At 42.7% G+C, this 14,978-nt stretch overlaps 1 protein-coding gene across 2 annotated transcripts; it reads right to left on the minus strand.

Annotated features, from left to right (window-relative positions):
- Positions 1-2,891: 2,891 nt before the first annotated feature.
- On the minus strand, positions 2,892-12,565 carry LOC121386945 (conodipine-P2-like). Of its 2 annotated transcripts, none has more exons than XM_041518004.1 (3): positions 12,456-12,565; positions 10,536-10,729; positions 2,892-3,155 (listed from the first exon to the last, which is right to left on the minus strand). In XM_041518004.1, the coding sequence occupies exons 2-3, from the start codon at positions 10,713-10,715 to the stop codon at positions 2,952-2,954; spliced, it is 384 nt and encodes a 127-aa protein (XP_041373938.1). In that variant the 5' UTR covers positions 10,716-10,729; positions 12,456-12,565; the 3' UTR covers positions 2,892-2,951. The 2 variants fall into 2 exon arrangements, with proteins under 2 accessions (XP_041373938.1, XP_041373937.1); XM_041518003.1 differs by having other exon boundaries at positions 12,445-12,478.
- Between the last annotated feature and the right edge of the window lie 2,413 nt (positions 12,566-14,978).

The following is a 14,978-nucleotide window of genomic DNA, read 5'->3' on the forward strand; positions in this document are numbered from 1 at the left end:
GTATAACATGGTCAGATCATCACTTAAAATCAAATGGTCTATCAACTCAATACGACTGAGGCACCGTATCAAGGTCAAGGTCGTTAACACCAATATTTGACTCACGTAAAGAGTTTCCGGTATTATTTTTTTCAGACAAGGTGTGGCAGACGCCGACGAAGATGCAGTTAGAAATCTGTGGTATAAGAGCCGTAAGCGTGTGTGTCGGTAGTGACGTAAGAGCAGTGACGTAAGAACCGTGACGTAAGGGTCGTAAGCGGGTGTGACGGTCGTGTGCCGCTGTAGTAACTCATGGACGATCCGATCACCTGACATTCCACTTTGCTGATAACAGGTTAGGTCAGGTCAGGTCATAGGGCTTAACATGCACATTCAGAGCAAGATGTTGTAGCGCACGCCTGTCATGGGTACGGGTGTCGACATATGCCGCCTCCTCCGCCCTGGACAGAAAAAAGTGTTTGGGATGGATGTGAGAAGGGACCGCCCGCGCTGGCTGGTTTTATTAAACGACGCACTCAACGCATTTTATTTATAGGTATATGGCGTCGGACATATGGTTAAGAACCACACAGATATTGAGAGTTGTGGATCACTGGCTGTAACCAGTAACAGCCCAGTGGCAGGGGTGTAGGCTACGAGGGTTCGGGGGGTTCGGACGATCGGACGACCCTCCTGCTGAAGCAAATGGTCCACTTGCAGAACGAAAATATACAGGTTTATACATATGGAGTTTCTGATGGTGCAAAAACAAAATAGAAAAAGGTCCACTTGATTCATATTCGAACCTGCCCCCCCCCCCCTCCCCCAGGTCCAGATCACGCTACGCCCCTGAATGGGCCCACCGATGTATTCAGACTTTATGTTAAATGCAAAATAAGACATTATTTATCAAGAATAACGCTGATATTCATTAGCTTATGAGCTCCATGATTACGGATTACCTCCCTTTTTAAACTAACTCTCCCCCCCCCCCTCGCTCCCCTGCGTGTCAGAAGTACCATAGAATTGATTAATAAATCAATGTGTTCTAGTGGTGTCGTTAAACAAAACAAACTTTAACAATTGAATATCAGTAGTAAATATACTTTCTTGTTTTAAATATCAGTATTTGTATATATCCAATGTGTTTTTGATCGTTTTAATATGTGTAAGTAGCTCATATAATTTCGTACGTTCGGGAAATTGTTTTATTAGGAATATAAATTTGACCTAGTACACCTAGACACTAGGGCGATCAGAAACGCGTTTAATATACAACTACTGGTATTTTATACAATTAAAACAGTAATTACAGTTGTTAAAACTGCCCCTTTCCTGTCATTTCTTTGAATTCCATCTCATTGTTTCCCGATCTGGCAGCTCCTCCTATCGTTCAACTTCTGTTGCTGTCCACCTCCACATCCCAGTCCTTGTCTCTACATCTACGACAGGTGTTTGTCTCTTGTGGCTGTCCGTGCCACACACCTGTTATTCCCCATCAGCTTTTACCTGTGGGCTTAGTATGCTCATTTTACTGTCCACCTCCACATCCCAGTCCTTGTCTCTACATCTACGACAGGTGTTTGTCTCTTGTGGCTGTCCGTGCCATACACCTGTTATTCCCCATCAGCTTTTACCTGTGGGCTTAGTATGCTCATTTTACTGTCCACCTCCACATCCCAGTCCTTGTCTCTACATCTACGACAGGTGTTTGTCTCTTGTGGCTGTCCGTGCCATACACCTGTTATTCCCCATCAGCTTTTATGCTAATTTTACTTTTAAAGGGACAGACCCTAGCTTTTAAACACTAAGGCATAATTTTCACCTAGACTCTAGTTTCAACCAGTAAGAATGGACACTAATTTACAAACCTGTAACACATTTGTCTGTGAAGTTGAAGTACCCTTAAAATAGAATAAAACGCGATTTCATAACAGTTACTCCTCAGAAGCACGTGCGTTTTTATAAATATGAAAAGTGCATTTTGTGGTATTATAAACACCAGAATAACCAGAAACACTTCGGTTGTAACAATAAAATATAAGTAATGTTTGATTTCAGTGATCATAAACGGCTCTAATAGTCAAAAATATGCCTTAGTGTTTAAAAACTAAGGTATGTCTCTTTAATTCCTATTCAGTGTTGTTTTTCTTTACAGAATCATGGAAACAAAACAAAACAAATTGCATACTAATAATTATTCTGCTAAAAGGATACGAAGTTTAATTATTTCAATTTAAAACCGAACAGGCATGTCCGAATAGGAATTAAATGTAATATTAGCTAAAACACACACACACATACACACAAAAAACAGTTTTAACTAGTTAACAGGGCCCCGTTCCATCAAGCGATCACACTATGATCTCCTAACTTATGAAATTTGTGTGTGATATTATCGCTAAGACCGCTTCGAGAAACAGGACCCAGGACAATGAAACCCTTATTTGACAATTTGGCTAGCTTTGCCTTTAGGGAAGCGAGCGCCGTCCTGCCCCCGTCCCTCAGTGTTAACTATATCTCCCTCGAATTGGTGATCCATGACATCTCAAATATTCAAATAATCTCTTTATGATATGACAGTTTCATTTCGTTTCGTATGAAGACATGTGACATGTTGTGTTTTTTCTGACATATTCAAATTATTTATTAATACATTTATATAAATACAAATTAAGATTTGTCATTTATTTAGTTTAATTTATTGCACTTACATTTAATAAACAGCCAGTATCTAATTCAGCTTTCTTACTGATGTTACGGAAACACCCCATGTCGACCGAATGGTTAGGTTAAACTACCCAATGTGTTGAACAGACTATCCAGCCAGTGAACCACGACTTGTACGCCAAAGGCCGTGGCATGTGCTATCCTATCTGCTATATGATAAGTGAAGATTAAAACAAAAACAATTGTGTTGCCTTGTTTATTCTCAAAACGTGGAGTTACCTCCCTCTTTGCGAATGTTTGGCCTATTTCATGCAACTGGGAACCCAACTCTGGTTGCAAAACCACGCCGACTGATTTTGGAAGTACTTGTGACCGCCGGCCCTAACGGCGAGGTAGTAGACCCAGGCAGTACGATTACAAAATGGCGTCAGGCAGTTGCACGTCTTCTTCATGTTGGACAGGAAGTAACTGTCGCACGACTTCCGGCTGACGTGTCGAGCGCTACCCTGTAAGTGCAACACAAACGTTAAATACACATACATGCAACACAAACTTTAAATACACATACATGCAACACAAACTTTAAATACACATACATGCAACACGAACTTTAAATACACATACATGCAACACTAACTTTAAATATACATACATGCAACACAAACTTTAAATACACATACATGCAACACAAACTAAATACACATACATGCAACACAAACTAAATACACAGTTTCAACAGTCGCCCGACTTTCGAGTGACGCAGGGCTGCATCTACAATCTTTATAAAATCTACTGATTTGTTTTCACTAGCCGTCGGGCGTGGCAATAGTAGTTATTTACTAGCCCGATATTGAATATCACTAGCCAGGGGAGTGGTGCTACTACAATCTAGAAGCACTGGTGACGTGGTGAGGTACTACCCTGTAATTGCAACACAAACTTTGAATACACAGTTCCATAAGGGTACGAGGCAGGGGACAGGGGGGTGGTCAACTCCCCCCTTCAAGTCCTGAAGAAAATCCTTAAATTCGGCCTAAAAGGATAGAGAAATTCGTGCAAAACGAGCTGGCCTGAACATTGTTCACGATGTAATTTCATTATTCTACCCACAACATTACTTGTAACCCATGTAAAAATGATTGGCGATTCGTTTGCAACCCTATGTAGTTGTTTGGCAGTAATGCTAATATGAATAAACGTTGCAATCCAGATTCGGGCAATTGTCGTGTCGCTACCTTATTTGATTTCACTTCAACTTATCTTCGTGCTTATATCCAATTAAGGTTCAAGCACGTTGTCATGGGAACACACACATCAGTTATCTGGGTTGTCTGTCCAGGAGAGTGGGCTAGTTGTTAGTGAGAGAGAAGAGTGTGTAATGGTCTTACACCTACCCACTGATTCGTTAAAACCCTCCCTGGGTAGGAGCCGGTGCCAGGCTGTGAACCCTGTACCTACCAGCCTTATGTCCCATGGCTTAGTGTCGTTACTTGTGGTAGTAGCTTAATATATTTCGGTTTAGGAAATGGTTCCTCATAAACTTTCTAATATGCTTTTTGAAATCATTCTTTGAGTTAGGTTCACCTCAGACGTATTCCAAGTTACTTGTTATATGTAGTACGAACTGATAACAACTCTGCAAGTTTGTTTAGTGCCACTACACGAGGCTCATTCGTTCCTCGTATTCAGCCTTGATACATGTAGTCAACATTACTGATATCCACTACTAGCGCCCTCTATTGGAAGAAAATTAGTAACACCGATTATGTCCCTTACATGATGACATCGCTGACCAATCACAGCATCGGTAACATGTGACAATCTTGAAAGCAATATCAAAAATTAACCGCCGGACGCTGACGCTGCCATCTTTGTTTACAATAACAAGGGAATCTGTAAGGAGCGTTGCAATTCGTTGCAATCAGATCTCATCGCATCCAATGAAATTTAAGCATTTTGTGGCACGATTTCTTGACGACATGTATCAAGGCTGAATACGAGGAACGAATATTAGCCTTGATTTATGAAGATGCACCAGGCTGTGCTCAAGCATGAGGGCTGCTAACTGATAACAACTCTGCAGGTCTGTTTAGTGTCACTACACGAGGCTGTGCTCAAGCATGAGGGCTGCTAACTGAAAACAACTCTGCAGGTTTGTTTAGTGTCACTACACGAGGCTGTGCTCAAGCATGAGGGCTGCTAACTGATAACAGCTCTGCAGGTCTGTTTAGTGTCACTACACGAGGCTGTGCTCAAGCATGAGGGCTGCTAACTGAAAACAACTCTGCAGGTCTGTTTAGTGTCACTACACGAGGCGGTGCTCAAGCATGAGGGCTGCTAACTGAAAACAACTCTGCAGGTCTGTTTAGTGTCACTACACGAGGCGGTGCTCAAGCATGACGGCTGCTAACTGATAACAACTCTGCAGGTCTGTTTAGTGTCACTACACGAGGCGGTGCTCAAGCATGAGGGCTGCTAACTGAAAACAACTCTGCAGGTTTGTTTAGTGTCACTACACGAGGCTGTGCTCAAGCATGAGGGCTGCTAACTGAAAACAACTCTGCAGGTTTGTTTAGTGTCACTACACGAGGCGGTGCTCAAGCATGAGGGCTGCTAACTGAAAACAACTCTGCAGGTCTGTTTAGTGTCACTACACGAGGCGGTGCTCAAGCATGACGGCTGCTAACTGAAAACAACTCTGCAGGTCTGTTTAGTGTCACTACACTAGGCGGTGCTCAAGCATGAGGGCTGCTAACTGAAAACAACTCTGCAGGTTTGTTTAGTGTCACTACACCAGGCTGTGCTCAAGCATGAGGGCTGCTAACTGAAAACAACTCTGCAGGTCTGTTTAGTGTCACTACACGAGGCGGTGCTCAAGCATGAGGGCTGCTAACTGAAAACAACTCTGCAGGTCTGTTTAGTGTCACTACACGAGGCGGTGCTCAAGCATGAGGGCTGCTAACTGAAAACAACTCTGCAGGTCTGTTTAGTGTCACTACACGAGGCGGTGCTCAAGCATGAGGGCTGCTAACTGAAAACAACTCTGCAGGTCTGTTTAGTGTCACTACACGAGGCGGTGCTCAAGCATGAGGGCTGCTAACTGAAAACAACTCTGCAGGTCTGTTTAGTGTCACTACACGAGGCGGTGCTCAAGCATGAGGGCTGCTAACTGAAAACAACTCTGCAGGTCTGTTTAGTGTCACTACACGAGGCGGTGCTCAAGCATGAGGGCTGCTAACTGATAACAACTCTGCAGGTCTGTTTAGTGTCACTACACGAGGCTGTGCTCAAGCATGAGGGCTGCTAACTGATAACAACTCTGCAGGTTTGTTTAGTGTCACTACACGAGGCGGTGCTCAAGCATGAGGGCTGCTAACTGATAACAACTCTGCAGGTTTGTTTAGTGTCACTACACGAGGCTGTGCTCAAGCATGAGGGCTGCTAACTGAAAACAACTCTGCAGGTTTGTTTAGTGTCACTACACGAGGCTGTGCTCAAGCATGAGGGCTGCTAACTGAAAACAACTCTGCAGGTCTGTTTAGTGTCACTACACGAGGCGGTGCTCAAGCATGAGGGCTGCTAACTGAAAACAACTCTGCAGGTCTGTTTAGTGTCACTACACGAGGCTGTGCTCAAGCATGAGGGCTGCTAACTGATAACAACTCTGCAGGTCTGTTTAGTGTCACTACACGAGGCGGTGCTCAAGCATGAGGGCTGCTAACTGATAACAACTCTGCAGGTTTGTTTAGTGTCACTACACGAGGCTGTGCTCAAGCATGAGGGCTGCTAACTGATAACAACTCTGCAGGTTTGTTTAGTGTCACTACACGAGGCGGTGCTCAAGCATGAGGGCTGCTAACTGATAACACGAGGCTGTGCTCAAGCATGAGGGCTGCTAACTGAAAACAACTCTGCAGGTTTGTTTAGTGTCACTACACGAGGCTGTGCTCAAGCATGAGGGCTGCTAACTGAAAACAACTCTGCAGGTCTGTTTAGTGTCACTACACGAGGCGGTGCTCAAGCATGAGGGCTGCTAACTGAAAACAACTCTGCAGGTCTGTTTAGTGTCACTACACGAGGCGGTGCTCAAGCATGAGGGCTGCTAACTGAAAACAACTCTGCAGGTCTGTTTAGTGTCACTACACGAGGCGGTGCTCAAGCATGAGGGCTGCTAACTGAAAACAACTCTGCAGGTCTGTTTAGTGTCACTACACGAGGCGGTGCTCAAGCATGACGGCTGCTAACTGAAAACAACTCTGCAGGTCTGTTTAGTGTCACTACACGAGGCGGTGCTCAAGCATGAGGGCTGCTAACTGAAAACAACTCTGCAGGTAACTACACGAGGCGGTGCTCAAGCATGAGGGCTGCTAACTGATAACAGCAGGTCTGTTTAGTGTCACTACACGAGGCGGTGCTCAAGCATGAGGGCTGCTAACTGATAACAACTCTGCAGGTTTGTTTAGTGTCACTACACGAGGCTGTGCTCAAGCATGAGGGCTGCTAACTGATAACAACTCTGCAGGTTTGTTTAGTGTCACTACACGAGGCGGTGCTCAAGCATGAGGGCTGCTAACTGATAACAACTCTGCAGGTTTGTTTAGTGTCACTACACGAGGCGGTGCTCAAGCATGAGGGCTGCTAACTGATAACAGCTCTGCAGGTTTGTTTAGTGTCACTACACGAGGCTGTGCTCAAGCATGAGGGCTGCTAACTGAAAACAACTCTGCAGGTCTGTTTAGTGTCACTACACGAGGCGGTGCTCAAGCATGACGGCTGCTAACTGATAACAACTCTGCAGGTCTGTTTAGTGTCACTACACTAGGCGGTGCTCAAGCATGAGGGCTGCTAACTGATAACAACTCTGCAGGTTTGTTTAGTGTCACTACACGAGGCTGTGCTCAAGCATGAGGGCTGCTAACTGATAACAACTCTGCAGGTTTGTTTAGTGTCACTACACGAGGCGGTGCTCAAGCATGAGGGCTGCTAACTGATAACAACTCTGCAGGTTTGTTTAGTGTCACTACACGAGGCGGTGCTCAAGCATGAGGGCTGCTAACTGATAACAACTCTGCAGGTGCTAACTGTTTAGTGTCACTACACGAGGCTGTGCTCAAGCATGAGGGCTGCTAACTGATAACAACTCTGCAGGTTTGTTTAGTGTCACTACACGAGGCTGTGCTCAAGCACGAGGGCTGCTAACTGAAAACAACTCTGCAGGTTTGTTTAGTGTCACTACACGAGGCGGTGCTCAAGCATGAGGGCTGCTAACTGATAACAACTCTGCAGGTTTGTTTAGTGTCACTACACGAGGCGGTGCTCAAGCATGAGGGCTGCTAACTGAAAACAACTCTGCAGGTCTGTTTAGTGTCACTACACGAGGCGGTGCTCAAGCATGACGGCTGCTAACTGAAAACAACTCTGCAGGTCTGTTTAGTGTCACTACACGAGGCGGTGCTCAAGCATGACGGCTGCTAACTGATAACAACTCTGCAGGTCTGTTTAGTGTCACTACACTAGGCGGTGCTCAAGCATGAGGGCTGCTAACTGATAACAGCTCTGCAGGTTTGTTTAGTGTCACTACACGAGGCTGTGCTCAAGCATGAGGGCTGCTAACTGATAACAACTCTGCAGGTTTGTTTAGTGTCACTACACGAGGCGGTGCTCAAGCATGAGGGCTGCTAACTGATAACAACTCTGCAGGTTTGTTTAGTGTCACTACACGAGGCGGTGCTCAAGCATGACGGCTGCTAACTGATAACAGCTCTGCAGGTCTGTTTAGTGTCACTACACTAGGCGGTGCTCAAGCATGAGGGCTGCTAACTGATAACAGCTCTGCAGGTTTGTTTAGTGTCACTACACGAGGCTGTGCTCAAGCATGAGGGCTGCTAACTGATAACAGCTCTGCAGGTTTGTTTAGTGTCACTACACGAGGCTGTGCTCAAGCATGAGGGCTGCTAACTGATAACAACTCTGCAGGTTTGTTTAGTGTCACTACACGAGGCGGTGCTCAAGCATGAGGGCTGCTAACTGATAACAACTCTGCAGGTTTGTTTAGTGTCACTACACGAGGCAAGCATGAGGGCTGCTAACTGATAACAACTCTGCAGGTTTGTTTAGTGTCACTACACGAGGCTGTGCTCAAGCATGAGGGCTGCTAACTGATAACAAACTCTGCAGGTTTGTTTAGTGTCACTACACGAGGCGGTGCTCAAGCATGAGGGCTGCTAACTGATAACAACTCTGCAGGTTTGTTTAGTGTCACTACACGAGGCGGTGCTCAAGCATGAGGGCTGCTAACTGATAACAACTCTGCAGGTTTGTTTAGTGTCACTACACGAGGCGGTGCTCAAGCATGAGGGCTGCTAACTGATAACAACTCTGCAGGTTTGTTTAGTGTCACTACACGAGGCTGTGCTCAAGCATGAGGGCTGCTAACTGATAACAACTCTGCAGGTTTGTTTAGTGTCACTACACGAGGCTGTGCTCAAGCACGAGGGCTGCTAACTGAAAACAACTCTGCAGGTTTGTTTAGTGTCACTACACGAGGCGGTGCTCAAGCATGAGGGCTGCTAACTGATAACAACTGCAGGTTTGTTTAGTGTCACTACACGAGGCGGTGCTCAAGCATGAGGGCTGCTAACTGATAACAACTCTGCAGGTTTGTTTAGTGTCACTACACGAGGCTGTGCTCAAGCATGAGGGCTGCTAACTGATAAAAACTCTGCAGGTTTGTTTAGTGTCACTACACGAGGCGGTGCTCAGCATGAGGGCTGCTAACTGATTCTGCAGTTTGTTTAGTGTCACTACACGAGGCGGTGCTCAAGCATGAGGGCTGCTAACTGATAACAACTCTGCAGGTTTGTTTAGTGTCACTACACGAGGCGGTGCTCAAGCATGAGGGCTGCTAACTGATAACAACTGCAGGTTTGTTTAGTGTCACTACACGAGGCGGTGCTCAAGCATGAGGGCTGCTAACTGATAACAACTCTGGAGGTTTGTTTAGTGTCACTACACGAGGCTGTACTCAAGCATGAGGGCTGCTAACTGATAACAACTGCAGGTTTGTTTAGTGATTCAGCAAACTAGGGAGTGTCTGTCCTCTGTTTGACGGTGCAACATGGCAGCAATATCCAGTAAAGGATATCCCCGTGAGTAGCTGTCCTCCTATAGATGAGGCAGTAGACAGAGATTCGTGGAATCAACCACTGTTTTGTCAAATGCCAATTCGACTTCATTTTGCAGAGACACGGCCCTGACCATATGTTACGGTGTTGTCGTTCATATTCAGAGACTCAAAACGCAAACCTCGAAAACTCAAACATGTCGATCTCTCAAATTAATTGGTTGGTCCCACCACATATATTTAATACATAATATATCAAATACTCAGACGTCGTGTTTCTTATATCAAATAATCACACAGAAGTAACACACGTCATTTCCGTTACATGAAATACTCACACAGAAGTAACACACGTGTATAGGCTACGAGACATACTCACACGGTGGTAACGCATGTATAGGCTACGTGAAATACTCACATGGTGGTAACGTATGTATAGGCTACGTGAAATACTCACACGGTGGTAACGTATGCATAGGCTACGTGAAATACACATTAGTAACATATGTATAGGCTACGTGAAATACTCACACAGTAGTAACGTATGTATAGGCTACGTGAAATACTCACACAGTGGTAACGTATGTATAAGCTACGTGAAATACTCACCCAGTGGTAACATATGTGTAGGCTACATGAAATACTCACACAGTGGTAATGTATGTATAGGCCGCGTAAAATACTCACAGTGGTAACGTGTGTATAGGCTACGTGAAATACTCACACAGTGGTAACGTGTGTATAGGTTACGTGAAATACTTACACAGTAGTAACAGATGTCGTGTTTGTTACATGCTGCCTTAAACCGTTTCTTGTAGAAAAAGGGGAGTTTACCGGGGATGCTACATCCGTCTGCTCCATTGCGGTCGCACCGGCCACGTGCTTCCGTTATAACAACTACAGCCAGAGACACGATAAGAAACAACAGCGCTTCTTTCAACATGGTGTACTTCCTTGCTGAAAGAATTCATTAAAATGAGAGATATAACAAAGTCTGAAATATAAAAGCTACCAAAAGTGCAAAATGAGCGATTACAAAGTCATTTCTAGCTCTGTCAAAAATAATAGTAATACTAATTTTCATTGTGTCATATATATATATATATATATATATATATATATATATATATATATATATATATATATACTCTGTCAAAAATAGAAACACATAGGTGATAGGGAAAGAAGAAAAGTGTTTGATTTTACAAAATATAGTTTTTTTCTGTACAATGTTGTTGAATGACCATGTTTGTTAATGTTCCTGGAATGAGTATCATGCCCTAAAACAAATGTAACGCACGTTGTGACACAATTGAAGGAAATTGGCGTGAAATGGTCAGAGTTTGGCGAATGCACGTGAAACTCGGGGAACAGATTGGGGTAGTGATAGGTATTTACAGCTACAATGCTCGCAATGATGCCTCATTTCCCTTTCGACGTAGACGAGTTACAAGATGCCAAGACTAAACCTGCCGAATCGAAACATTGCAATAGGCCGCCTCCAGTTAGGTGAATTGCAGTAACCAGTCGCACGCCACATGAACGTCCATCAGAGCACCATTTCACGTCTCTGGAACAGGTACCAGCAGTTTCAATCAGCTGAAAACCGGTCCAGAAGTGGAAGATCTCGCATAACAACTACATCCGGGTTCTGCACTTACGTCACCGAACTGCCACAGCAACGAACACTGCTGGACGCATACCTGGTTTGAGAATGGTATCTGCACAAACCATTCGGAACCGACTTAGAGAAGCTGGTTTACGGGCTAGGAGACCGTATGTTGGCCCCGTCCTGCGACATCAACATCGACATTTACGTGTTCGCTGGTGCACGAATGTACATGGGTGGAACTTGGGAAACTGGCGGCGAGTATGGTTCAGCGACGAGTCACGTTTCCTTCTAAAGCGACGTGATGGACGACAACGTGTTTACAGACGCCGTAATGAACGTTTTGCCAACAACTGTGTCGCTCAAGTCGACAGACTCGGTGGAGGGAGTGTCATGATGTGGGGAGCCGTCCTATACACCGGCAGAAGTGAAACAATTTTCATTTTTGAAAATAACTCTTTGATTATCACTAAGTTTAAGAATTTGCTTTCCTATTTCAAATAATTAGCCTTTAAACATAGATATATGCAAAACCAACAAGCGACCATTGTGCGCGACCTACACGTATAATTCACGTTTATATTAAATACCATCGGTTGTGTACGATTATTCTTCTTTAATACGTAGAGAGCATAAACGTTTAAAATCTTTACTTTTATTTTAGTTATCTTTAATGCTAACTTTCGATTTTCCTTTTTTTTTTCTTTTTTTTTTTCTCTTTTTACTTTATTTTCCTTCCTTCTAATTAAATGTATTTAATATATATTTATGAGCTAATTAATACGATGCCCTTTGAAGCAAAGGAAATACAGGGGTTGGACGTACCCCAGTAGGTAACTCTCGATGATGCCCGATCGATGTATCAAAGGCCTAGGTTTGTGCTATCATGTCTGTGAAATGGTGCGTATAACGATCTCTTTCTTCTAATAACAAAATATAGTGGGTTTCTTCTCTAAGAATATGTCAGAATTACCAAATGTTTGACATCCAATACCCGACGATCAACAAATAAATGTGCTCTAGTGATGTCGTTATAAAAAAACAAGTGAAGTTACCATTTTACCTCAAACTTACCTTGCAAGCGTGACGTTGGTGTGTCTGTGTTGTGAAAAAGGCTACCCACCAAAACCTCTATTTATATGCTTAAGTCCACTGAAGGATCAAGCACGTCCATCCGGTTCGCCACCTCCCACACCTGTCGTACGGAGCGGGTGTCAAAATCTAGTCAAACGTTACACATCTCAGCCAATCAGAATCGAATACAAAACCATCACGGATGTGTTCTGCAGTGTACCTCTAGTAGACTGCCCGACAGCGAGATACCAACTGGCGATTAAAAATGTAGTCAGGGAGGATCAAGATGCATTTCAGGGGTCCAGGGTCTGTATTTAATATAATATAATATGATATGATATGATATGATATGATATGATATAATATATACCATATGACCAAACATATAGCGTTTTGGTACGGAACTACAGTATCAATTTCTTGATCCATAAATCTTCATCCTGCAATCACTGCATCGAGTCATTATAATAATAATAATAATAATAATGATAATAATAATAATAATAATCTAATAATCATAATACTCATAATAACAATAACAATAACAATAATAAGAATACTATTGACGTTAGTAGCAGTAAGAATAATAACAAGAATAATAATAATATTATAATAATAATAATAATAATAATAATAATAATAATAATAAAAATCATTATTTAAATACATTAGCGGAACATGTATGCAGAGCAGTTACAATGATGTTTTGCACGAACTTCCTTTATTATATTGTGTACTTCTAAACGAAATATGTGGTTTATGTAATTACAGCAAACATCATGTAACTGCACGAAACGCACATATTTCTAGGCACATACGTATTTTATGTAATTGTAGTGATATTGGACATAGAGAATACCACATGAGTGGCCGTTAGATACCATTGTTGTTTTAAAACATATCGAACGGTCGAAAGCGAGTTGGATTCTTTTCTTAAATAACGAGTTCTCCATGGCCGATATAAAAGACGTTCAGATAACTATAAGGTCTACGTAAGATTTCGGCCAACCGTTCTCGCGAAATGTGGAAAAATAAGATTTCAGATATTCACGAAATCGGATTGTTGCTATTGTTGTTATTGATGTTGTATTTGTTTTCTTGTTGTATGATGTGTTTGACACCCAATAGTCGATGTGTATTTTTATGCTGGGGTGTCGTTAAACATTCATCCATTCATTCAGTCGGAACACCTCAGCACTAATACGTGAAACAGTCGGAACACCTCAGCACCCCCACCCGACCCCCACCCCCACTCCCCGACATCGACTGTTTCGATGATGCACTTAATGGACTAACATGTGACACAGTCGATGTACTAATTGTTTTGTGTTAATGGCAGGCCCACGACTGATCTAACACTTGATGAAATAGTAGCCCACGACTGATCTAACACTTGATGAAATGGTAGCCCACGGCAGATGTACTATACTCGTGTGAGCTACGTCTGAGTCGGCACGTTTCATCTGTAGCAAGCCGTGTTAAACACGTTCATGTGATCTAGTATTATTGTATCACTAACACGTGCTATGCACGTTCATGTGTTATAGTTTTATTTCATTACTGAAAACACGTGTTATGCACGTTAATGTGTTATAGTGTTACTTTATCTCTAACACGTGCTATGCACGTTCATGTGTTATAGTGTTATTTCATCACTGAAAACAGTTTTATGCACGTTAAAGTGTTGTAGTGTTATTTCATCACTTAAAACACGTGTTATGCACGTTAATGTGTTGTAGTGTTATTTCATCACTGAAAACACGTGTTATGCACGTTCAAGTGTTGTAATGTTCTTTCTTCACTGAAAACACGTGCTATGCACATTCGTGTGTTCTAGTGTTACTATATCTCTAACACGTGGTATGTACGTTCATGGGTTATTGTATTATTTCATCACTGAAAACACTTGTTATGTACGTTCATGGGTTATTGTATTATTTCATCACTGAAAACACGTGTTATGTACGTTCATGGGTTATTGTATTATTTCATCACTGAAAACACGTTTTATGTACGTTCATGGGTTATTGTATTATTTCATCACTGAAAACACGTGTTACGTACGTTCATGGGTTATTGTATTATTTCATCGCAGAAAACACGTGTTATGTACGTTCATGGGTTATTGTATTATTCCGACTAAGTTTTCTAAAAACGCAATTTTATTAAAACACTTTCGACTAAACTCTCAGTGATTTATTCCAATTTAGTAGAAGTAGGACAAAAAGACACAACTCTTCAGTTTATGGAAACAGTTTGCTAACGACAATTCCCCTTGGATAACAATACTTATATTTTTTGTCTGGATGTTGTCAATTGTAAGTGGTATTCGTGTATCATTACCACACAGATGCGGTTCAGTTGGACATTTGTACGGTTCATGATTGGCCTTTGACATTTAAGTTACCTTTGAGACAATCCCGGAAAAAGAAGTTATATTGAATCAAATGCCTCTTTGATAAACTTTGCGGTGCCGGGTCAAGTCAGTAAATGTCTTAGTTTTGAAAGTCATCTATATTTTAA

The sequence above is a fragment of the Gigantopelta aegis genome, chromosome 12, assembly GCF_016097555.1.
Source record: "Gigantopelta aegis isolate Gae_Host chromosome 12, Gae_host_genome, whole genome shotgun sequence".
Lineage (NCBI taxonomy): Eukaryota > Metazoa > Mollusca > Gastropoda > Neomphalida > Peltospiridae > Gigantopelta > Gigantopelta aegis.

Bases quoted from the DNA above. Each gene is read 5' to 3' on its own strand.
- LOC121386945 (XM_041518004.1), bottom strand. From the start codon at position 10,715: ATGTTGAAAGAAGCGCTGTTGTTTCTTATCGTGTCTCTGGCTGTAGTT. The intron at 3,156-10,535 runs GTAAGTATTTCA...TTGCACTTACAG, and splicing joins ACGACATCTGTTACTACTGT to GGTAGCGCTCGACACGTCAG.